The sequence below is a fragment of the Taeniopygia guttata genome, chromosome 10, assembly GCF_048771995.1.
Source record: "Taeniopygia guttata chromosome 10, bTaeGut7.mat, whole genome shotgun sequence".
Taxonomy (NCBI): domain Eukaryota; kingdom Metazoa; phylum Chordata; class Aves; order Passeriformes; family Estrildidae; genus Taeniopygia; species Taeniopygia guttata.
Window position 1 is genome coordinate 17333039 of NC_133035.1, and position 22951 is coordinate 17355989.

Genomic DNA, 22951 nt, shown 5'->3' on the forward strand with positions numbered 1-22951 from the left:
CCAGCTTTGTGGGGCTTGTGCCAAATTCCAGTTCTTTGGTTGGGAGCAGTCCTAAGGGGCAAGGTGGGAGCTGTGCTGCCTTACATGAAGCAGCAAATCTCTGCAAAACTCCCAGTGCTGCAGCAGTGGGTGAAATAGAAATGTGTGTGTGTCAGAGAGGGAGAGGAGAATGCCTGGGGAGATGAGAAAGGCTGAAATGAGTCACTCCTTGTCTTTTTTGTCTAATTTGGTAGATAATACAGCGTGTGATGCTTCACTGCCTCCTCGCTGAGTTCCAGGCAGTCAATGAAAGGATCCAGCTGGATCCAGCCCTTATATGGTGCAAAAAGAGGCCGGGAGAAGCGGGCACAGGGACGCACAGGCTGCAGGAGCCTCGGCCCTGAGGTGAGATGCTCTTCTGCTGGGCAAAGATTTATGGTTGTGACACAAAGTCAAAATTGGAGGTGTTCCACTTAAAAAGTAGTGTTATGAAGCGGCATTTGACACTTGATACAAACATAAGCCCAGCCACGGTGCAGTAACAGCAGCAGGTGATGGCAAACAGGGTGAATCCAGAAATCCCTCATGGGGAGCAGAGCTCCCGGGGCTGTGCTGGGAGCGCAGGATGAGCCCCCTCAGAGCGGTGCCAGCTGGGAGAGGGACAAGAATGCCAAGCAAAGGGGATCAGGAGAGCAGCGCTGTGAGTTCCCTAAGCAGGGCTTGGCTCCCTGAGCCTGACTTTACTTCCCAAGCCTGGCCTTGCTTCCTGAACAGGACTCAGCTCCCTGAGCTCAACTTTGCTTCCAGAGCCCGGCTTTGCTCTCTTAGAGGGCTTTGCTCTCTGAACGGGGCTTTGCTCCCCGAGCGGGACTTGGCTCCTTAGGCCGGGCTCTGCTCCTCAGGCCGGGCTCTGCTCCTCAGGCCGGGCTCTGTTCCTCAGGCCGGGCTCTGTTCCTCAGGCCGGGCTCTGCTCCTCAGGCCGGGCTCTGTTCCTCAGGCCGGGCCCTGCTCCCTGAGGCGGGCTCAGATTCCCGCGCAGGAATTCGGCGGGAGCCGCCAGGAGCCCGGCAGGGGGCGCCGCGGGGCGGGGGCGGGGCCGGGGTCAGCCCTGAGGGACGGGCCGGGCCCGGCGGGCGGGGCCTGTCCCGGTGCCGCGCACTCCCCGCAGCTCCGCCGCAGCCGCGCAGCGCCCGCAGCCCCGGGGCCACCGCGCCCCGACCCCGCGGCCCGGCAAGATGTGGCGGCGCTGGGAAGCGGGATGGGACGAGAAGAGGGAGCTGCAGGAGCTCAACTCCCGCTTGCGGGTCTTCGTGACCCGCGTGCGGGAGCTGGAGGAGGAGAACCGCTTTCTGGCGCGGGAGCTGGCGGAGCTGCGGGAGCAGGAGCTGATCGGGCTCCAGGTGCCCGAGCAGGAGCTGGCCTGGCTGCGGATGCAGCTGGAGGAGCTGAGCCGGGCGAAGCTGGAAGCGGAGCTGGAGCGGGACGGGCTGCGGCGGGAGCTGGAGGAGCTGCGGGCGCTGGGCGCGGAGGTGCTGGGGATGCGGCGGCGCCTGGAGCCCGAGCTGGCCGGGCAGCGGGCGCTGCTGGAGCGGCTGCGGGGCGAGTGCGTGGCCCTGGAGGAGCTGCTGCTGGAGCTGCAGGCCGAGCACGGGCACATGGCGGAGCGGCAGCGGCGGGAGGCGGTGGAGATGCGGGAGCTGCGGCTGAACCTGGCCGCCTTGCCACCCCCCTTGGCCGGGCTGAGCCTGGAGGAGCTGGAGGAGACCTACGAGATGCTGCTCAGCCAGAGCTGCCGAGAGACCCTGCTGCGCTACCAGGAGCAGATCCAGGTGCTGCAGGAGCAGGAGGCGCAGCGCAACCGGGAGAACCTGGAGCTGCTGCGGGAGGAGAGCCGGCAGTGCCGGCAGCACCTGGAGGATCTGCACCGCCAGGGCCAGGAGCTGTGCGCGCTGCGGGAGCGGCTGGAGCAGGAGATGCTGGCCCTGCAGGACCGCCACGGCGCCGAGCTGGAGGAGTACCAGGTGGGTGGCACATGGCCCGTGGTTCTCCCGCTTCTTTCCTCCCCTCGGTGCCTGTTCTGGGGCTCCCCTGGCACTCCTGGCGCTCGCGTTTTCCCTTCAGTTCTGTGAGCCCGAGTTTCCCGTCCCTCCTCCCTGCTCTGCTCCAGCCGCTCTGACCCGGTGTGGTCCAGGCTCGCTCGCCCCGCGTTGCCTCCTGGCCGTGGGTTTTCCGCAGGCTGGAAGAGGGGGTGGCCCCGCAGGAGCCTTTCGCTGCCGAGCCCTTCTCTGTCGGAGCCCCCGGGGGGTTTGGGGAGAGCTGGGTGCCAAGGGTGTGACTCAGAAGGGAGACAGTGTCCCTGAGGACATCATCCTGTGACAGGTGCTCCCTTCCCAACCTGCCCTGGGCAAGTGGCCAAGGGCATGGAGCGGGCACACAGGGCTCCTGGCAGGAGCGCCTGGGACACAGAGCAGTCCCTGGGAGCAAATGAACCGTGGGACACGGCCCTGAGGCTTGAGGGTGGCCTGTCCTCATCAGAGAAATAATCCGAATTTTTTTCCTATTTTATACCCATTCCAGTGTGCCTTGAGCTTCGAGAAAAGCTTGTGGTCCCCAGCGTAGTTAAGAAAACTTTGTGTAAAGGCGAGAAGTGTTGGGGGTGGATGTTGGTGGTGTCCAGCAGGGTTTTACAGTGTCTGCAGCTGAGGATTTGTTTGCTGCCAGGATGATGCTCGGAGTGATGTGTGGGAGGGGATCAGCTCCGGCCGGAACAGCGGAGTGTCCGCTCGGAGTGGAGAGCACATGTTAGATCATGCAGCCCATCCATCCATCCATTTCCTGGGGCAACATTTCTTTTGTTCATTGTTAGACCCGTTATTAACACCCTGCTGGAGCTCGGTGTGTGCCTGAACCCCGTGTTTGCCCAGCTTTGTGCAGATTATGGAGATGTTGGCAGCTGGGAAGGGGCTGGGACCTGTTGCTGTGTGCGTGTCTGGTTTTTGTACTCTGCTGGATTGTTTGGAAGCTGCATAGTTTGCAGATGCTGTGAACTGAGACAGATTAGCTAAGTCAGAAGTAATTGGAAAGGTTCTTAACTTTAAAATATTTTTTTTGTTGTTTTTGACAGGACAATTCATTCTCAGTCACATCTCTAAACATTCCCAAAGCTGTAGAGATGACATATGTAAATCTCTCATTAATTAAACCTATCCAACAGGCAAAACCAGGTGAAAATGTAAAGAAGAAATAAACCTTTTCATTTTTTCCATTTTATATTTAAAGTTTCTTAGATTTCCAAAACATGGCCTTCTTGCTGCCTATATTTTTATTAGGGGTTTATCATTAAAGTCATCATTGCTCAAACTGAAAACTTCTAAATAGGCAGTAAAGAGAGCATTTTGTATAACTTGCTGTCCATGCCACAAGTTTTTCTTCTAAAACCAGTGAGAATAGCTTTCATTTAACTTGCTCAGCAATAACAAGCTCAGTTATATCTATCTGGTTGTATTTTTAAAGAATCTTCTTTGAAAGAGCAACTGGAGAAACCTGTTATAGATGACAGCAATCTATTGCAGAAGTCAAATAATCAAAATCAATGAATGGCCTTGAATGTTCCTAATGCAATGCTCCAAAATGGATTGTTATTTTGACACCAGCATCGCAGTCTTCTCTGTTACTCTCATGAATGTTTGGCATCTTTAGATTTTACAGGAAAAGTAGTTTGAAATCTTAGTAATACAACAAGACGGAAAAAGTGTGTTGAAAATATCCGACCATTTTCACCAGAAATTAAATATTATCTAGATGCATTCAAATATGTCATAAGGTTTATTAATTCTGAATGGTCATATGTTTGGGTTTTAATGAGAAAGGCCTTTTTGCAGTTGCCTGTCTCCCGTCCATGAGAAATAAAATCTTTTGCTCATATCCAGGAAGGAAAATTATGGAATGCGTAGGAGCAGCTGTTTCAGGTTTCATTCTTGGGATCAAAGCTTTTTTTTCCCCCACTCATTTCTCTTGCTGGTTGAAGTATGTTCAGCATGGGTTTTAAACTACTCTTTAAAAAGCATCAATTCCATGCTTATTTATTGTAGAGTGTCATGTGGAAATGATATGTATGTACAGATTAAAGTTATTATTGTTCATTGCAGCTGCAATGGCAATTAGATTTATTCATATTTTCCATATATCATCCAGTTGCCTTATATGTTCATCTTTGCCTCCTGAACTGCCCTTATCCTTACAGAAGCTTTCAGCAGTGTTAAATTGAAAAAAAGTATTTGGAGTTATAATGAACCAGGCAGGCAGTAAATCATACACTGGAAAATTTTCACTGGTCCTGAGTGCTAAAGGGATGAACTCAGCAGTCTCTTAATTCCATAATTTTCGCTGTGTGCTATGAGAATACTGATACAAAAACTCCTGGTGGCTTGAAAACCCTGAATTATTTGAATGTAAAACCATCCGTGGCCCATCCTGCTTCTCTGAAAGGAGGCAGATATTTTTCATTGATAAGAGTGGGTTTAGGATCAGTTCCTGTGTCAATGTTGTGAGCTCGAGAGAAGAAGAAAACATCTTGTCAAATGCACATTTAATGTCGATATGTCATATGCACATGTTTTGAGCCAGCCAAGTGCAGGGTGAGTTCCTCCCCTGCTGAGCCATGAATGAGCTATGGGATCAGTAAATAGTACCAGATGGAAAGGGCTGGGGCCTGGAATTCTCTATTCCCTCCGTAGGTAAAGCTTGGACAACCCAAGTAAATTCTTTCCCCCCTGCTGCCCTTCTAAAATTTCTCAGTGCTGCTTGAAAAAGAACACATGAAGGGTGAGAAAACAGTTTCTATTCCTTTACTTAGCCCTAGCAGGACATCACTGGGATTTGGGGGCTGTGATTGATGTGGCTGGGAAGCAGATCTTTCCAAGAGAGTCCTGTGTGAAGAAAACACCAGATCTGCCAAGTAGAGGTTACCTTTTGCAAAATGGGTTTGTTGGCTCGCAGTCTCCTGGACTTGGATGGATTGGTTTCTGTGCTTTTTGGCCTGCTTGGAGACAGGACTTGAGACCAGTTGTATTCTGCTTTATGTTGGAGCATCAGTGATGGAGGGCTGGGTGTCTGGCTCTCTGCCAGTCTTTATAGTGTCTGCTCCCACTGGAATTAATTCCTTTGGAGCTACTGCACAGCTGGCTGAGTTCTGTGGCCCCTTATGGTAATCATTAACTCCAGCCCTTGGATCCCCAGTGCTCTCCAGCCCCATGGGCAGAATCCAGGTGGCTTTTCAAACCCAGACTAAGAACTTGGGGGTGAGGGACTGAAGCTCCTGTGTTCTTAGATGAACAGCCCCTGTCTTTCAGAACTCCCCACACTCTGTAGTCCAGTGTAGAAATTTCCTATATGGATTTTTCTGGGACTGCAGCATTTAAAAACTCTTTTGAAGGAATGCATGCACATGCATAGGTTATTCTGTGTTTAATTGTAGAGGCAAGAAATGTCTGAATCATTTAACTTTTATATCAGAGCTCTTAGGGATTGGTTTTCTTCTGCACCTTTTGCTGACTCCCGGTTCTGTTGCACTCTGGCCATTCTTGCTGGATAGGCTTTACCTTTTAAAAGCAGTACTTGTACTTTTCTTCCCTTCTCACCTCAGGATTTTCCATTGTGTCTGTGCTGTCCTTGAACAGGATTGTTACCTCAGAGCTGCTGAAGGGCTGCCTGGCCATGGGATGGTGCCTCCTCTGGGGTCTGCAGGAGGCTGTTGGGGGTTTGTGGTGCTCTATCTGATATGCAGATATGGTTTGTCTTCTGCTATAAAAAGGGAATTTTAAGTACACTGAAGACTGTAGGCAAGGGTTGTTCTGTCAGGGGAAACATCAGTGTAATCCTTTAGCAGGAGCTGCAAAGGCAAATGGAGAAAGAAATTAATGTGTTATATGGAGAACTGTACCCATGTGTATAAGCAAATATAGGCAGCTTCCTTCATAGAGCTTTCTTTTTAGTTTTACTTTAAAAACCCCAAAACTATTAATGTTTGACATGCCAGCACTTTATATTCTTAGTTCTTACTTCTGCCTAGCACATCATGCTGGCATTAACAGCAGAGTCCCCTGCTGTATCTTCATTTTTATGCTATTGTGCATACTGTGATAGTGGAGCACTTGCTGCCGATAAGTGATACATTTTGAATTTTTTAAAACTAAACCATCAGCGCCTTGATTTTCCAGTTCAATTGCAAAGCAGTTTTCAGGATGAAATCTAAAAGACACTCTTGTGAATTCCTGTTCAGTGTTGTACATGTGTATGAGGTTTTGCTCTGTAAACGACAGTTCAGATTTCCTGCATATGCAGAGTGACGTGAACAAAACAGAATTTGGCCTTTGTTGATATTTAATTTCTCTCTTCCTGGCCCCCAGAACAAAGTGCAATCTATAGCATATTAGTTAGCAAGGTTAGATTTGGTATTAATATGTATATAAATGACAATTCACCCTTCATGTGAGAGGTAGCACCAGTGATTAAAGAACTTTGTACTCTTCTTTTCTTCCTTCTGCCATTTAGGGTAAAAAAATATAACCTTTTATATTTATTTGTGTTGCATAAGGTCATATATAGCTGTTGAGATGAAAATGAGCAATCTTTTCTCCATCTTCTGAGCAGCAGTTAGCAGAGAGCTGGGTGAGCCTCAAAGCAGGCATCCAAATACTGTAGAAAACTTGAAGGAACCACTGGAGGTTCATCTTTTACCTTGTGGGCACTGTATCTTCAGATGCTCAAATTCCAAAACTGGTTTGAACCCACACATCTGTGGAATTGAAAATACTGATACGTTTTGCAAGGATAAGCAATTGCTGAAATTTCTGATTTCAAGTGTGATTTAAGCATGTCTTAAAATGACCAAATGAGTCACATATAAGTCTTACAAAGAAATATATTTTCCTTGCTATGTGTGCTTAATAACTTTTGTACAGGGCATCTGCATGGGTTTAACTGAAATAATTTAACCAGTTTAATAAGCGATAAAATGAGCTTAGCATAAAACTTGCTTCAGGAACAAAGTATTTCAGCTTGTATATGGGAGGTCATGGGGCTGATTTCTTCTGGATTTTGAAGCAATAGAGCACTGAGGTATTTTTGTATCAGTTTTTTTTTTTTATTAAAAATTTTATGTTTTCAGGCATTGAAGTGTATGTTCTTTCAAAACTAAAATAATTTGTTTCTGTTCAGAGAATAATTGATGCCCTGGAAGAGGAAAAGCAGTTTCTGACCATGTCAATCACAGATTACCTGAGGGACTACCAAGAGCTCCTGCAGGTGAAAGCAGGCCTCATCCTTGAAATTGAAACCTACAGGTAAGATTTGTGGTCACACTCTGTCTAGACAGAGGATAATTTAAATCCCTTTTCATAGATAAGGGAGTCCCATCCATCCTCTTTCCAGCATTTAAAATGTAAACAGTGACTTTGGGAGTCTCAAGGCTCTAAAGCCGGTATAATTCATAGGAGTCCTATTAAGTTGGTATGTAAGAAACCTTCTTAGTCCTGGTTGAGTGCATATCAGGTTGATGGGTATCTTTGACGCAATATTTGGCTACAAGCTGAGGAGACAATATCCCTGAATTGCAATAAGTAAAACTTGAGGTTGTATTGTTGCCATCAATTTACATTGCACTTTTAATTGTTTAAATATGTTGATTAGTGACCACCTGCATCACTTAGGTAAGCAGTGAGTTCTCCATCCTTGTTGCAGTTGCAGGACAGTGGGAAGATATCAGAAAAGTCTGTTTGGTTAAGTCCTGGCTTTCTCCATCCTTGATTTGTTATGAAAGCATGTTTAGATCAAGTGTGAGATAAGAGCAAACAACATTTCTGCTAATGAATCTTCAGGACTGTACCTCTCTCTAACCACTAAGTAGTGGCTTAGTGGATTACTAAGCCAGAGTAATTCTCTTGTCTGGAGAGTCATGATGTACATGGCACTAAACTGATTCAGAATGCAAAAGATCCTAAATAAACCAAAACTGATGAACTGGAAGAACATTTTTCCTTCTTGTAAAAATGATGTGTTTTTTCTACAAATAGCACAATATTTTCCACAAATTCATCGCGATACTGATCTTCAAATACAGAGAGATGTGCAAGTCTTATTGAGCAAAGGGATAATTTGAAAAAATTTTATGTCAGGCTACTTGTGTGTTTTTTAAGGAGACTGCCTCTGTCATTACCTTGTCTACACTGGGTGTATTATTAATATTCAACCTGTGTAATCAGATGGGGTATTTCCAGTTAAATATAATACCTGCTTCTGTGTCCTAAAGCATTAATGCTGTGTTCTGAATGTGAACCAGTAGGTCTGGATAAAGATAGCACCAGCTTAGTTATGGGTGAGGTGCGTGAGCTATCAATCCACTGATGCATATGAAATTTAATTTCAGTTGCATAACTGAAAACATGAGAAACTTGAAATAACTTCTGAGTAGCTTGATAAAGAGTAGTGAGCAGACAATGTCTTCATGAAAGAGCACCAACAGCCTGTTCAAGATGCCTTGAGAATGTCTGCAAGGAGGCACAGGCCAGGGCTGGTTTCTGGATGAGATAAAATCACAGCCAGTGGGGGACAAGTAATCTGCAGTCACTTGATAAGCAACAGAACGTTGCTTGATGTTTGTTGGTGGAGTGGGATTTCTGTGATCCTTGGAAAGCCAATAGTGTCTGGAGCATTACTGTGGAAGTAGTAGCCAGTTGTGATCCTTATCTATGTGGGTTAATTCTGTTAACTTTGCTAAAAAACATGATTCTTCTGAATTTAATCCCAGCTCTGTTGTTGACTTTCACTGCTGTCATTGAACTTTCTCCCTTGGTTTATTCATCTGCAAAACAGGATTAGCACTGTCATAATAACAGAATTATCAGGGTTGTTTTGATGATTAGTATTCATCCAGAACTAGGAATGATAATGCCCAGATATTCAGTTGTTTGAAAACCTTGTAAGCCCATGAAATTCTGGAATTTCTCCAGAGTTGTATCACTGATTATCTGAGTGTTACTGGTTTGTCTAAGGATTGCCTGCCTTGGTTAATGAAAGGAGAACAATTCAGCATCACCTGCAGTGCGGTTTTTGCCCATTTAAGAAGATCCTTAATCTATAGAGTTTCTTCATCTGATGGATGTGAATGCAACTTGTGTCACTGATGGCCTTGGCAAGGCAGATGTCAGCGGAAAAATGAGCATCTGCCCACTAAAGATGAGATGAGAACAAGAGAATGGGCCTTGCTACAGATAAAAAACGTTAAAATGCCAGCAAACCAAATTATTTTAAAATGTCAGAATCTGAAAAGTTATTGTTTTGTTGATTTACATTTATGCAGTTTTACCTATTCATCTTCTCTTCCTTTTCTCCCTTTATTCAAGAAAATAGTTCCTTCCTTCTTGTGTGTCTCTACCAACCCTGCTGTGGGAGGGATCCCAGTCAGTAAGGTCAAGTAGGAGAATTCTGGACAGCTCACTCATCTGCTTTTTCAAATCCTGTTCCTCTCCCAGGTCTTCTTACCTGTGGGAAAAAAGGGCATGTGAACACAGCTTCAGTTGGTTTTCACAGAGGGTGCTGGCATATACCCTGGCTTATGCATACTGGAAACAAAAGGCACCTCCTCACACTCAGTCCAACATCCTGAACTTTCCATGGAGAGCTTCCCACCAAGGCCTGGCATTTCCTTTTCTTCTGGTCCTATAGGTTAAGGGTGTGATAGTTGGTCTTGGAGCCTTCTTTTACCTCCCACCCTGTGTTGTCTCTTTGTTTTACAACTCCTAGAGTTGTGTTGTAAGGTCAGTTCTTTCCATTAGTCACCATTGCTCCTGGAGTGGGAAGAAGGATCACTGTTGCAAGGAACACCCTTCCTTAATGTCCAAGTGTATTTCCTCTCTGACTCTGCTCACCCTTCCTGCTCTGGGAGCTGAGATTCACTCAGGAAGAGAAATATGTGTCTTTGTGAAGTTACACCTCATGGGAATATTCATTCCTAAACCCTCTTCTCACTGTTGAAGTAAATATTTATCAAGTGTCTCACAGTTTTGTTCTGTGTCCTTGGAATCCTTCAAAACCGCAGTTACTTAACTGTGCTTAGGTTTTACTTCCAGAAAGAAGTGGTAAATTAGTCACCCTGTAAAACTCTTGATTTTAAAAGGAGATGGAAAACCTGCCTAGAATCAGAATTACTCTCAGACCTTTCTCCTTAGCTAGCAGAAACTTCTCTTCACATAGCAGAGGCGGCCCAGAGCCTGTACCAGTAGGTTCAGGAGCTTTTCTGTCCTCTCTAAAATATGTTGTTGACGAGTAAAATATTTCACTTTGAAATTCCAGTGTTTACACAAGTGTTCTGTTCAGGTTCCCACCCTGCATCCTGAAGCATCAAAGGTTGCACACTTTTTTTCTTTTTTTATTTCCATGGTCACTGTTAGGATCTCTGAACACACTTGCCAGGTGAACTTTGATTTGTGTTGCTCCATCAACACTTCTGAGCCTTTCCATGCCTTCCTCTCACAAAATCATCACCACATTAAGGTCCTCTGAGTTACTCACCACAGCTTTTTCAGTCAGTCTCATTACTTCCCCTTCATAACTTGCACCATCCAATAGGTTCTATTCCTGTATGGGTTTTATTTGAGAACACACTGAATTTTCAACCCCTGGGGAGTTTAACATGCAGTTACCTGCTGTTCTTCACACTCCTCATCCCCCCATCCTGGGAGAATGGAAAATGGAATGACCTTGACCCCCCTCCTTCCTGGAGAGGAGGGGATTTTTTGTAACTCCTTAGCCAATACCCAGGATAGAGAGGATGAGTTTTTATGGTTTGCTGGCCAACTGCCCTATCTGAGATTTTGGGGTTCTGTAGTTGAAATGAAATCATTACTGTCCTGAATGCCCATAGTAAAATTTGCACTACATCTTTTTGTTGTCTCTCCCCACCCCAACCACTTTATCTCCTCCACCTGCTTTCATGGACTGGTTGTTTCTGTTGTCATCCAGCACAGTCTGACAACCACGTCCCTGCTAACTTTAGATAAATGCCATTAATAATGAGATGAGCTAATGGTGCAGTTGGATTATTTTCTGGTAACACTTAAATGAAGTGTTAACAAAAAGGGAGTATATGTAATTTGGGACCTGATTTCCGGGAAGTAGATGACATGGTTATTTTTTTTAGAAGAGTGCTGCTTGGGGCAATATTTTTTTTTTTTTATTATTGTTTCTATGAGTGCTTTAAAGTTCATACAGTTGAAATTAAGTCTTTGGGCAGTTTAAGTTTAAAAGCAGACCTTACCACCAAGAGGCTATTAGCAGGAAAGGATGCAGAGGAATAGAGAAGCACAATGACTTGCATAAAGTCAAGCTATGGTCAAGCTGAGCAGCACAACCTGAGTTTGCTGGCTCAGTACTGTACACTGCCCTTTCTCATGCCAGTTTAGTAAGCCAAGCTCAGTTTAACATTTTCTTGGTTTTCTGATAAGCATGAGGTCATACATATTATGAAGTGCCCAGTAAAATACTGATTCTCTGTCTAGTTTTACAGAGGTTTCAGGAATCTTTGCCTTTCACTTTCAGTAGTAATCCTTCAGATCCAGCTTTTCTGTGGGCTGCTGCCCTTTGCCATATACAGTTACCTCCTGGAACTTATTTTTAGTGACTTCATAGGTTGCTGCAGCAACTGAACAACTGTTGTTTTAACAGCAGCCAGAAATCCTTAGTCAAACTCCCCACATTCCTGCTTTCCTTCGTCATGGCTAACACTTTCACTGCCAGCTCCTGGATGAGTTTCTGCAGCGTCACCCCCAGCTTCTCTGGCAGGTCTGTCAGAGCAGTTTGTTTGGCACTCACTGCCTTCATCAGATCAGTTGTTTGGTCTTGGGAGTGTTACATGTATTGAAGGGATCTAATTCCTCTGAAGCTTCTCTCAGCATGGAGAAAGATAAATTAGTTTTACTGTGGGTTTTTTCAGCTCACAAAATAGAAGGAAAGATGCCCCTCTGAGCCTGTTTTAGGTAGTTCTAACCTGGCTTTTCTTCTGAATCTAGACAAATCCATCAAGGCAAGGAAAGCCTTGCTAATGATGTTTTGCTAATGCCAAAGTGATCAGTCATGGGAAGTGTGAAGTATACAGGTGATGCTTAAAACACCTGCTTTGTTAGTTTTGACATAAATGTCCAGCTGTGTTTGTACCCCAATCCTAAATGGCTTTCAGCTCCTGCCCCAGGGAGTCAGAAGCCTTGGCTATCACAGCCCTCCAGCCTTACTCTTGCCAGCTTTGATGTTGCAGCTGTATCTTATCAGTGCAGAACATCTGGCATTCCCAAACCCAGAAATGCTGTAACCGGCTGGCAGAAGCAGCATAAACCCACCCAAGTTACTGTGCTGGCTGTGACATTCCCTTGCACGGGGAATAACCCTGATGCAGCATTTCCAGGCTGCTGCCCCAGCACTTCCTGGAAGTTTGGGAGCTGTTGGAGTGTCACTGCCAAAATGGACAGAGACAGACAGAGAGGGCATTAAAGGAAACCAAGCGGTTTCTGACACAGGGAATTTCCCTACTCCTTTTCTGTGAAATGTGTTGTGCTGATTTCCAATGGCATAGGAGCTAAGAATAGTTAATTTAGCACTATAAATTGTTTCCTCCAGCACTGTGCTTGACAGTAGAAGTTATACTTTCCTTCATTTTTCATTTGAAAATGATAGAACTTGCAAATCCTCCTGAAACAGCTCCCTCTTATCACACTTCAACACTGCCTTTACTGCTCTTTTACAAACAGGAAGGCTGCTGTCATTTATTTTTTTTCATTTTTGCATTTTCTTTGTAAAACATCTTGCCCAGAGAAGCTGTGGCTGCCCCATCCCTGGAAGTGTTCCAGGCCAGGTTGGATGTGGCTTGGAGCAACCTGGGATAGTGGAATATGGCACCTACAGGATAATTGTTTCAATTTCTAAGACTTACAAATGTAAAATATTATGCTTATTGCTCCCAGTATTTTAATGAAATGCCCTTTGTGCTTTGCAGAGCTTTGTTAGAAGGGGAGAGCAAGCAGTGGATTATATGGAGAGAAGAGCATGCAGGGAAACTGCCTCAAGGTAAAATATTAAAAATTAATATTAACAAGTTAATTTTGAATTAAATATAACTGGAAATTATTATGTTATAGTGTTCATGATGTATATTTTTATGGGTGTATTGCAAAGTGAATATTAAATTCATTTTGAGTGTTAATATTTTAAATCAACATATTGCTCTTCTATATGAGATACCTTATAAAATCATGGCTTGAGTGAAGAATGTAGGGAGTGATGTTTCGTAGCTCTAAAGAACTTTTGGATGGCCATAGGTCTTAGGAGAATTTTGAAGTATAAAGCAAGAGGTGTTTAACAGCACATGTAGCTAAAAATATGGAGTTCATCATCCTGAGGCATTGTGAGTGTTAAAAAGTTCACGTGGGTTAAAGAGGTATTTTAGCAGAGTAATGGAAGACAAATCAAAGACTTACTAAACATAAAGATACCATTTCTATCTTAGGAGCTGCAAATCTCTGGAGGCTGTGAGAGTATACAAGGGAAGTATCACTATTTACTTGCCCTGTTCTTATACTCTTCCCTGTGTATCTACTCTTGGTCCCTGCAAACAGGATTTTAGATAAGATGGACTTTGACTGTGACTGCTGTGGTCATTGCAATTAATAACAGAATTAATCTGGATAATACTCATGAGTTTAACAATGTGGGGCCATTATCGTAGTCCCAGAAGATACTTGAAGGCTGTGTGTGTAGCAGGAAATTCAACAGGCTCAGGCCTAGGCTGAAATGCTCACAGAGATCTGCCTGTGCTGTTAAACTGTGAGCACTGTGCCTGCATCTGACCAGCACAGTTTGAATCTCAACTAGCCAGTACTTCTGCAGACAATGCTCAGCATATTCACAGAATAGGGAAGGAATTACAGAGATAATACAGGAGACACTGCCAAAAGTCAGAGGATATGTGGTAGCTTTTCAGGAGTGAGAGATGTGAGTGGTGCAGTACTGCTTGGTCTTAACTGTCAGATATTCCTGGCACATTGTATTAATTTCTAATTCAGATAGAGCTTAAAAGGTTCTTTGTTTCTCTCCCTTGTTGTGCTTTACTGTGTGGCTATGAAGAGTTGTATTTGTGTTTGCAGTTTCTAGTATGTGGTGGCAGGTGTGCCATTAAATGTCAATAGGATCTAAGAAACTTCAGGCCACTTAGGCTAATGAAGCAAAAAACCCAGCCTATGATTTCAACATGCATTATTTAATAAGAAGTTGTAAAGAAACATCGGTATAAATACAAAAAGTGCAATTCCTGTATAAATACCTAGGAGTGCACAACAGGTAAAATTAGCAAGATCTTGCAGCTTGAGAAAAAACTTTGCTTTCAGCTTTAATTAATTTATACACAGACTTAATTAGCAGGCAAAACCTACAGGAATGCCTTTACAAAGCTCCACTGAAAATGAAGGCATTATTTCTTTCAAAAAACATAGTGCATGTTTTCTTAGGTCATGCCCTCTATTTGATATTTGTATTTTAGATATAAACCATTATTTTAATGCTTGGTCACCCGTGCTCTCTTTGCAGATATTATAAACACTTCGTATAACTACACTGATATTTACTCTACTTATCAAGAAAGAAATAGAAATAAAGCTTCACCAGCTGCCAGGATCACTGACACGAGGCACAGAATGCCAGTGACAAATATGAGCAGCTCGGCACATTACTCAGCTCACTCCACGCAGGCTGGATCACACATAACAACGGGGGGAAGAACTTTTGGAAGGGACCTGCTTGGTTCAACATATCGCCCTTCAACGACTGTCACAAAGGATGAAAGGATTGTAACAGACCACAAAGAACTGAGAACATTTACTCCAGACTACAGTAGCTGGAGAAGCTCTGAAATGCAGCAAAAGAGGATTCCAGAAAGAAAGAAAACAGAAGTTACAACTTCATCCACAGTATCTTTTTCAAAAGAATCAGCACATGCCGAAAGATCAGACAAGGACCACAAGCTTGATGCTGAAAGAACTAAACCAGGCTTCACCAGATTTCCAGCTTATGAGCTGGTTACCAGTGCAAAACCATCTAAATATGAAGAAACTATAATTGAAACTCGGACCACACTAAAAGACAAAAGAGGAGGCAGCAAATCAACTGATGAGAAGACATCTCTGCTGAAAGAAAAAGATAAGCTGCAGAAACAAACAAAGGATGAGAAAAAGAAAACTGATGAGAAATCTTTTATAGAAGAAACTGTCGATTTTGGGAGGAAGACTGAGCAGAAAAAATATATCCGTGAGGAAGTTAGCCAGACGGTAACAGGGAGTGATATTTCTACTGCAAGAACTCTGAAAAGTGAATCGACCAAAAAAGATGCAACTGTGACCTCAGAATCAAGAAGCAAAGATGTCATTGAGGTACCAATCAGTATTGAAAGGCCTGTTCCTGACAAAGGGCCTCAGAGAAATAAAGAAATAAGAGTACAAGGTGTTAAAACTTTCATAGGAAGAGAAACAGATGACCATGTGACTCAATCTGCTGAAACTGGCCAAGTGAGGATTTCAGAAGCAGAGTCCAGTCTGGAAGGTCAAGAGCAAATTAGGGATGGAAGCCACAAAATTGGAACTCTGCCAACTGAAAACATAGCAGAGAATATTGTTGCTGACATTCTTAAAAGTTTCACACAGTCTTCTAGTTCACAGATGTCAACAGACACCAAAGTGACCTATTTTGATAAGAAAGAAGAAGAAGATGAAGGGAAATTAAAGACTGAGTTCACAGTGCAGTCTCAAGTTCAAGAAGACATAGCTATTTCTGATGAGGGTGACTTAGGACATCTATCGAACCAGGATGTTAGAAAAGCGATTCGGGAGGGCATTGAGGGAACTCCTTCCAAAGATGAGATAGAAGATATTGTCCATCACGGCCTGAAAGGAAGCGAGAGCGGAAAGAACGTGTCTGTGAATGTGGAGATTGTAGAGGAGCCACTGGATTACACCACCGATGAAAGGGCTGATTTTTCAACACCTTTCCAAGTAGAAGAAGTGGAGGATTCATTCCCTGAGAGGGAGAGACGTTACGGTGAAGAGGAACAAAACATCACCTTCACGTATGAAGATGTCAAAAAGAAGAAACCGCGCCATGAGAGCTTCACTCGCGTGGAAGAAGTAACTGAGGAAGATGACTCACCTATTGAACAGAAATATTTTGTATCTGTTCCTGATGATCATCCTCTTATTAATGAAAAAGATGATGACTCAGTATATGGGCAAATTCATATTGAAGAAGAATCGACTATTAAATATTCCTGGCAAGATGAATTTTTGCAAGGCACGCAGAGTAAGAGAGAGGAAGGTGTGAGCTCTCCAGAAGAAACCTATAAAGTGGTTGGGGAGGAAGCGAGTGCCCATATTTTAAAAGAGCATCCTGAGGGTGAAAGATCCCATGTTGAATCCATTGTTATTGAAAAAGAAATTAAAATTCCCCATGAATTTCAGACTTCGATAAAAGGGCTTTTATCCAAGGAAACAAAGGACCCTAAACATCAATTGAAGGAAGCTTTGGAGCAGTTGGAGGGCAGTCTCCCAGAAAGTGTGAAAGAGGAGCTCTCTGCATTAACAAAAGACAGCAGAGTGGATGCTAGTAACTTGGCATTTGATATCAAAAAAGTTGATCAGAAGGAGGAGGGGGGCTCAGTGACCATTGTCGCTGAAGTCAATCTGTCCCAGACCCTTAATACTGATGAGCTTGATGCAGATCAGCTTGGTGAAGTAATCAGAAGTGAGGAGGAGAAGGCAACAATACACTCCCTGAACAAAGAGAGCTCGGATAGGAGCAACGTAGAAGTTTCTTCCCAAAGTGACAAATACACTCCTTTTGCTGACCAAGAGATCTACAGCTCCTCCACGACGAGGCGGAGTGGTGGCACTGGCTATCACACCACTGAAAGGATTGTTTATGACGGTTCAGTTTCAGAAACTGCGGATTATGGAGAGGCCTCTCACTCCTCACAATCAGCTGATGAGACCAGATCCCAGAGGCGTGTCAGGGTTGGCCCAGCAGAAGTCCAGAGGTTTGAACAGGTCCTGTATGAAGGGCCTGGTTCTGAAACGCTGGAGCTCAGTGCTGCAGAAGATCTTGTTCAGAGAGAGGGACTGTCAGAATTCAGCCAATCTGTGAAGCACTTTAAACTGGGCCCCAAGGAAATCCAAACCACAGAACAAGTATTTTTTACAGGCCCTGTTACTACAGTTGTAGAAGAGATGGATTCTGGAAATCTTTCTCAGAAAGTCTCAACAGACTTCAGCAGGGCCACAAGACGTGTCACAGTAGGATCAAGGCAAGTGACTGAAGAAGTCTCTTTTGAGGGGTCAGGTTCAGACTCTCTGGCACTCAATAGCTCAGATGGCCTTTTCCAGGCTGAAGGGGCTGTGGATGTCAGCAGATCAATGAGGCACTTCAGGCTGGGCCCAAAAGAGGTTCACACTGAGCACGTCATCTTTGAAGGACCCATCTCCGGTAAAGTGGAGGTCAGCAGCACGAGGGATTTCTCACAGGCAGAAAGTTCAGTCAGACAAATCCAGATGGGTCCCCAGGGATTTATGACAGCTGAAGAGGTCGTCTACCAGGGGCCTGTCTCCGAGCACGCAGAAATCACTGAACTGGAAGACCAGACCCTTTCAGGAGGCTCAAAAGCTTTCAGGCACGTTAAAATAAGTCCTGCAGGAACTCATGCTGAAGAAATCATCTTCTCAGGACCCATTGCTGGAGTGGTGGAAGATCTTTCACAAATAGCAGAGTCATCTGAGAGTAGCAGCTCTGTGAAGCATATTAAAGTGGGCTCCAGGGAAACAGCTTACACTTTCCAAATGGATGTTTCCAATCTGGGTGGAATATCTGCAGTGAAGAGTGGAGAACAGCAAGGGGCAATGCCGGTGTCCAGCAAGCAAGAGCCTTCTGCTGGTCAGCCACAGGTCATTGTTGAAAGCAACCAGCTTGCAGAAAATGAAAGCACAAGAAGTAGCTACGTTCTTTCCAGTTTTTCCCAAGATCAGGGGGAAAAGGTGGTGGGACAGTCATTTTTTGATCAAACTGTGCAGTTGCAAAGAACGGTCAACCAAAGGTCAGATACTTCTGAAGGGAAGAAAGTCGCTTTTGTCTACCTGGACCAGGAGGAGGAAGATGATGAGGATAATGATAATGATGGACAGTGGTTCTGAAAGGACTCTGTGATGAAGCCTACGTAGCAGTTTGTTTATACGTATTTTTTATTATCCTTTTTTTAAAGAGAAAAAAAGGGATGAAGAAACACTCAAACTATTTTAGATTATTAATGGTGGACTGAGAAGTATTTAATTTAAGCCTCTATTCAGTGCATTTTATTTTATTGGAAATTTTATTTTTGGGAGAGATCATGATATTAATATTTTTCCTCAGAGTTCTGTGTCTAATAGTTTCAGATTTTTCCACCCATTGAAACAGGAATTTGCTACTGGGGAATTCAAAGGATTCTATTTTTTTTGTTGTTGTTTGTTTTATAGCACATCAACAATTGTGTGCTTGAATAGGACTTTTCAAATTATTCTTTTCTTAATACTGTATTGTACTTGGTTACTACAATATTACTATGCAATTCTATTTGAATCTCAAGCTACTAACCACAAATTTAACAGAATATGAGACTAATGAGTGGTAGTAGCTGATTTTCAGTTCCATTTCTGTGTACTTATATGCAATACCTAATGCATACATTATAAGAGACAGTTATTACAGCTATAAAATTAAATATGATCCTGGAAGATCAAACTAAGCATAGCAAGAATCGACAAAAGTGACATTATTTGTATAGCTTGAATGCAGTGCAAAAAAGAAAGAGGTAACACTGAGGTAAGAATTTCTCACAGTATTCCAGGTGAGAAGTAATGAATTTTGTGGTTAGACAGTAGTATATTTAATATATCTAAAATGAAAACAAATTTAAAAACTAGACTGGATAGTGTTCCCACTGAGGTAAGGAGAACTCCTTACAGATTCAGTGGCTGTATACATTAGTAACCTCAACTTATTTTGCAGTTTTTGGGTTACCTGATACTAGGTATTGCTAAAGGCAGGTGTGAAGTGTCAAATATGATTACACAGTGCCTAATTTCCTAACACAGTGAAATTAGCTGATATGTGTCCTGTTAGAAGGAAACTCTTACAAATGACACTGATGGCACTTAAGATCATTGTGTGTCAGCTCATTCCCAGATAATCCTTTGTTTACAAACAAATGTCCTTTTCAATCACTCCCCCTGCAAACCCAACCTGAGATTTGAATTTTTCTTCCTTTTTTTTCCTCTGAATGTAACACATGCCTGAGGCCAAAGTTGCCTTCTACTTAAATCGTTTGCAAATAAGCTAATTTCACTTGGATTGCACATTGGTTGAATGAAGGACATAATTTCACTTTATAAGTTCAGTTTGGAAGCCAGCACAGCACCACTGGCTGGCCTGACCTGGGCGGTGCTGGCAGTAACAAAAATAGCAGCCAAAATATTGTCCCTGGGGTAAGGAATACCATACTGGACACGTATGGAAGTAACAGGCAGAGGTGAGAAGCTGCTATTTGTGCACACACACACTCACAAGCACGAGCACACACTCACTCACTGTGCCCACCTCTGCAGAGCAGACACACACCTGGCCTGGGGGGCTGAGCAGCGCCAGCCCGGCTGCTGCTGACTCCCAGATTTTTCTCCTGTGGTTATGTAAGCCTAGTTTTGTGTGTGCTGATCCATATTAGAATCCAGTTGGACTATCTTAGTCTGGCATGACTAGTCACTTTTCAGATTCCTTACTATTAACAGAAGTAGATTTCTCAAAGCTGACTGCTGCTTTATACTATGAATGTAAATGCAAAGCTGAGAAGCTCTGTGCTGACTGACATAGTCTGCTCTTTCAGATGTTGGACACTTTAATCCATGTGTGCCTTGGTTTTACTAAATTTGAAACTGTAAAAAGCTATTAATGTTCCAAAGATTTAACTCATGAGGTTTGTCTGCACTGCAAAATTTTCTGTAAGTTTTCCTCATTTTGTCTGGAATAATTTCTTGAAATTGGAAGTTTCCACCAACAGCTGGAAAAGCAATAGGAAACAGAGTTGTGTACAAGCACTAAAGCATGTAATCTAAGCTTATTTATACTGTTCACTTTGTAATAGATAATATATTTTTCAAAATTATTCTTATATGCTCAGAAAAGATCCATTTATAAATAGGATGTTAATTATTGTAATACTTCTAATCTCATCCTATACTTTTGTTTCCTTAGTTAACTGTATGATTTTAAAGGTGGCAACATCTGTGTTTAATAATCTAATAATCTTGTATAAACCAGAATTTTCCAGCTAGATGCCATACTGCCAGTATCAGATTCTGTACTTCAAGTATCAAATAACTGCATGAAGGAAGAAGTCAGGTCTGTAGTAAGCAAGAGGGGTAAAAATAATGAGTGTAAGTTTTCTTGAAATTTTATTCAAGACTTACCATTCTCTGTAAAACAGATACAAGAATAACTGCAGAAAATATATTTAGCAACCAGCAAAAAGCTACTTACAATGTCAAGCCCATTTATTGATACACTGTGGAATATTTGACAGATTCAGGTGCTCCTTAGGAACAGCGATGCCAAAACTGTTTCATTTCTCTTCACCTGCTGAGAGAATTACAATGTAAGGTGAGGGAATAAACCATTGAGGAGCAAGTGACTCATAAAATGTGGGTGCCCCTAGCATTGAAGGATAAAAAAAAATTTAAATCAGTATTTTTTCCACTGAGGCAACAACAGCTCTTCAGCACTGTCAGATGCACTAGGTTATGCCTAGATAGTCTGGAGGAAGAATCTGTTCAATGCACTTTATTTAAGAGCAGGATTTTCATCAATAAGCTGGGTTATTGTAGAGAACTGGAAATGTGCATTAACATGACATTAAAAAGATTTTAACATTTCAGGCACAGTTCCTTTGCATGAAGAAAGGCTGTGAAAATGAAGTTGCCTCACATATAAACGTTAAAGTTTTAAAAAAGTTTTAATATAAGAAACCCATTTTCCACTTAGTTCTTATTAACCTGAGACATTTAGGCATAGTGGTAACTTTTGGACAATTCTCCCTTCAGACAGCAGAGTGTATTTAGGTGCACAGTCATATCCAGCATGCCTAGTGGCTGCATGTGCAGAATTGGGGCTGTAGGTACACAAATTACTAATGGCAGCAAACATAACCTACTCCCTGGTGTACTAACTCACCCAAGTGATCACTTTCTGCATAAGAATTATGTCCTGTGGCTGAGCAGATGGGTGACACACCCTCAGTCAGCATGCACTTCTGAAGCTTACTCATATTATGCTTTTCATTAAGAAATAAAAAATTTACCGCTGTGTTTGGATTAAACAAAACGCTTTTCAAATATAATTAGTATTTTGGGATGGGTAAAAACAATGTATTTCTATGCTGATGTAGATCAGAAGTGGAGCACTGTTTTTTCAAATGTGTAAACCACTGGTCCAGGAAGCAAATAGAGCATAGAACATAAAGAAGGATGTGTGAGATAGCGAGAGCTCTGTGCTGGCTGGTGTTTGTGAGCAGCAGGTGTTTCAGGAGACGGTCAGAATGTTGAACCTGGGTTTGTTGATGTCATCTGTGTGAAACTTTGCAGGCAGCTTGTGTTCTGGTCATTTGCAATGAAACTGCGTTTTTTTTGTGGTGGTATAAGCTTTGTGATTTTACACTTTTTCACTCTTGAGTATTAAACAATGAAAATCAATGCAGGTGTTTCTCTTTCTTCCTGTCTGATGTTTTTAAGGCTGCTCTTTCCAAAAGAAACGACTTAATGTCTGTAAATACTTTGCTCTCAGGCTGGGCTAATTTTGGTTCAAAGAATGAACCTAATTTTTCATTCCAGCAAACATTCACCTCTTGCAGGCTGATAATAGAAATGATGGCAGAACATGGCATATTCCTTATTCCACCTGCACACAGCACGTGGGGACCAGCAGTGGTTGTGGAGTGCCACAGGTAGTGGCAGAGGCAGAGTATAAAGCAGCACAGAAGGTGGAATTCTCTGAGCTGTCAGCATCATAATTGTCCTTGGAGCCTGGCACTTGACCAAGGTATGTCTTAACTTTTACCCTTTTCTAGTAAAGAAAACTGTTTTACACCATTTAAATCTTTAATGGAAAATAATATGTATATATATATACACACACACATAGATATATTTAAATGGTACCCCTGAGTGTACTGTAAAGTTCATTTTTTCTCTTTAACCATGCAATTGATTTGTAATGAAAACATCATTCATACCTTTAACCCAGTTTTCCCTTAATTAAAGAAATGGGTCAGAATGAGGTTTTATGTGAAAGAGTGAGACTTTCTGAAGAGATCTCAATTTTTAATACACTGAGAAAAAAGCACACATTCTTCATATATTGCGAAACAGGGAAGAAAGTATCTGAAAGTACTGTCTAAATCACAGCATAATCTGAAGATGGTTAAGTGATCAGCAAAATAGTTTCCACTGAAAATGGCCTCTGTCAGAAAAAATTTGTTTTCAGGCTCTGTTAAGTGAATCAGTATTGCTGTTAAAGCTCTCGGTGGCAAAGATCTGATTTCTTTGAAACTTGATGAGTTTCTCTGAGCAGTGAGGAATGGCACTCAAAATGGGTTGGTTTTCCGTACATCAAAATTTCAGTTTCCTGGTTTTGACACACTTGTCAGTTGTGATAACTTTTAAAGATGCACTGAAAATATGGGGGTGTCAGTATTCTAAAAAGGAGAGTTTAAAATTAAATGGAGATAAAAGATGTTTGTTCATACTCCAAATTTAAATAGTTTAAAAAAGGTAAAACTCTTTTTTCTGATGTATCTCAGGAACCAACAAAA

At 42.8% G+C, this 22951-nt stretch overlaps 1 protein-coding gene across 2 annotated transcripts; it reads left to right on the forward strand.

Annotated features, from left to right (window-relative positions):
- The first annotated feature begins 1103 nt into the window (after nucleotides 1-1103).
- On the forward strand, nucleotides 1104-21833 carry SYNM (synemin). Of its 2 annotated transcripts, none has more exons than XM_030281148.4 (4): nucleotides 1104-2000; nucleotides 7198-7322; nucleotides 13022-13092; nucleotides 14608-21833. In XM_030281148.4, the coding sequence occupies exons 1-4, from the start codon at nucleotides 1215-1217 to the stop codon at nucleotides 18246-18248; spliced, it is 4623 nt and encodes a 1540-aa protein (XP_030137008.4). In that variant the 5' UTR covers nucleotides 1104-1214; the 3' UTR covers nucleotides 18249-21833. The 2 variants fall into 2 exon arrangements, with proteins under 2 accessions (XP_030137008.4, XP_072790099.1); XM_072933998.1 differs by lacking the exon at nucleotides 1104-2000 and adding an exon at nucleotides 13532-13566 and having other exon boundaries at nucleotides 14606-21833.
- The last annotated feature ends 1118 nt before the right edge of the window (nucleotides 21834-22951 follow it).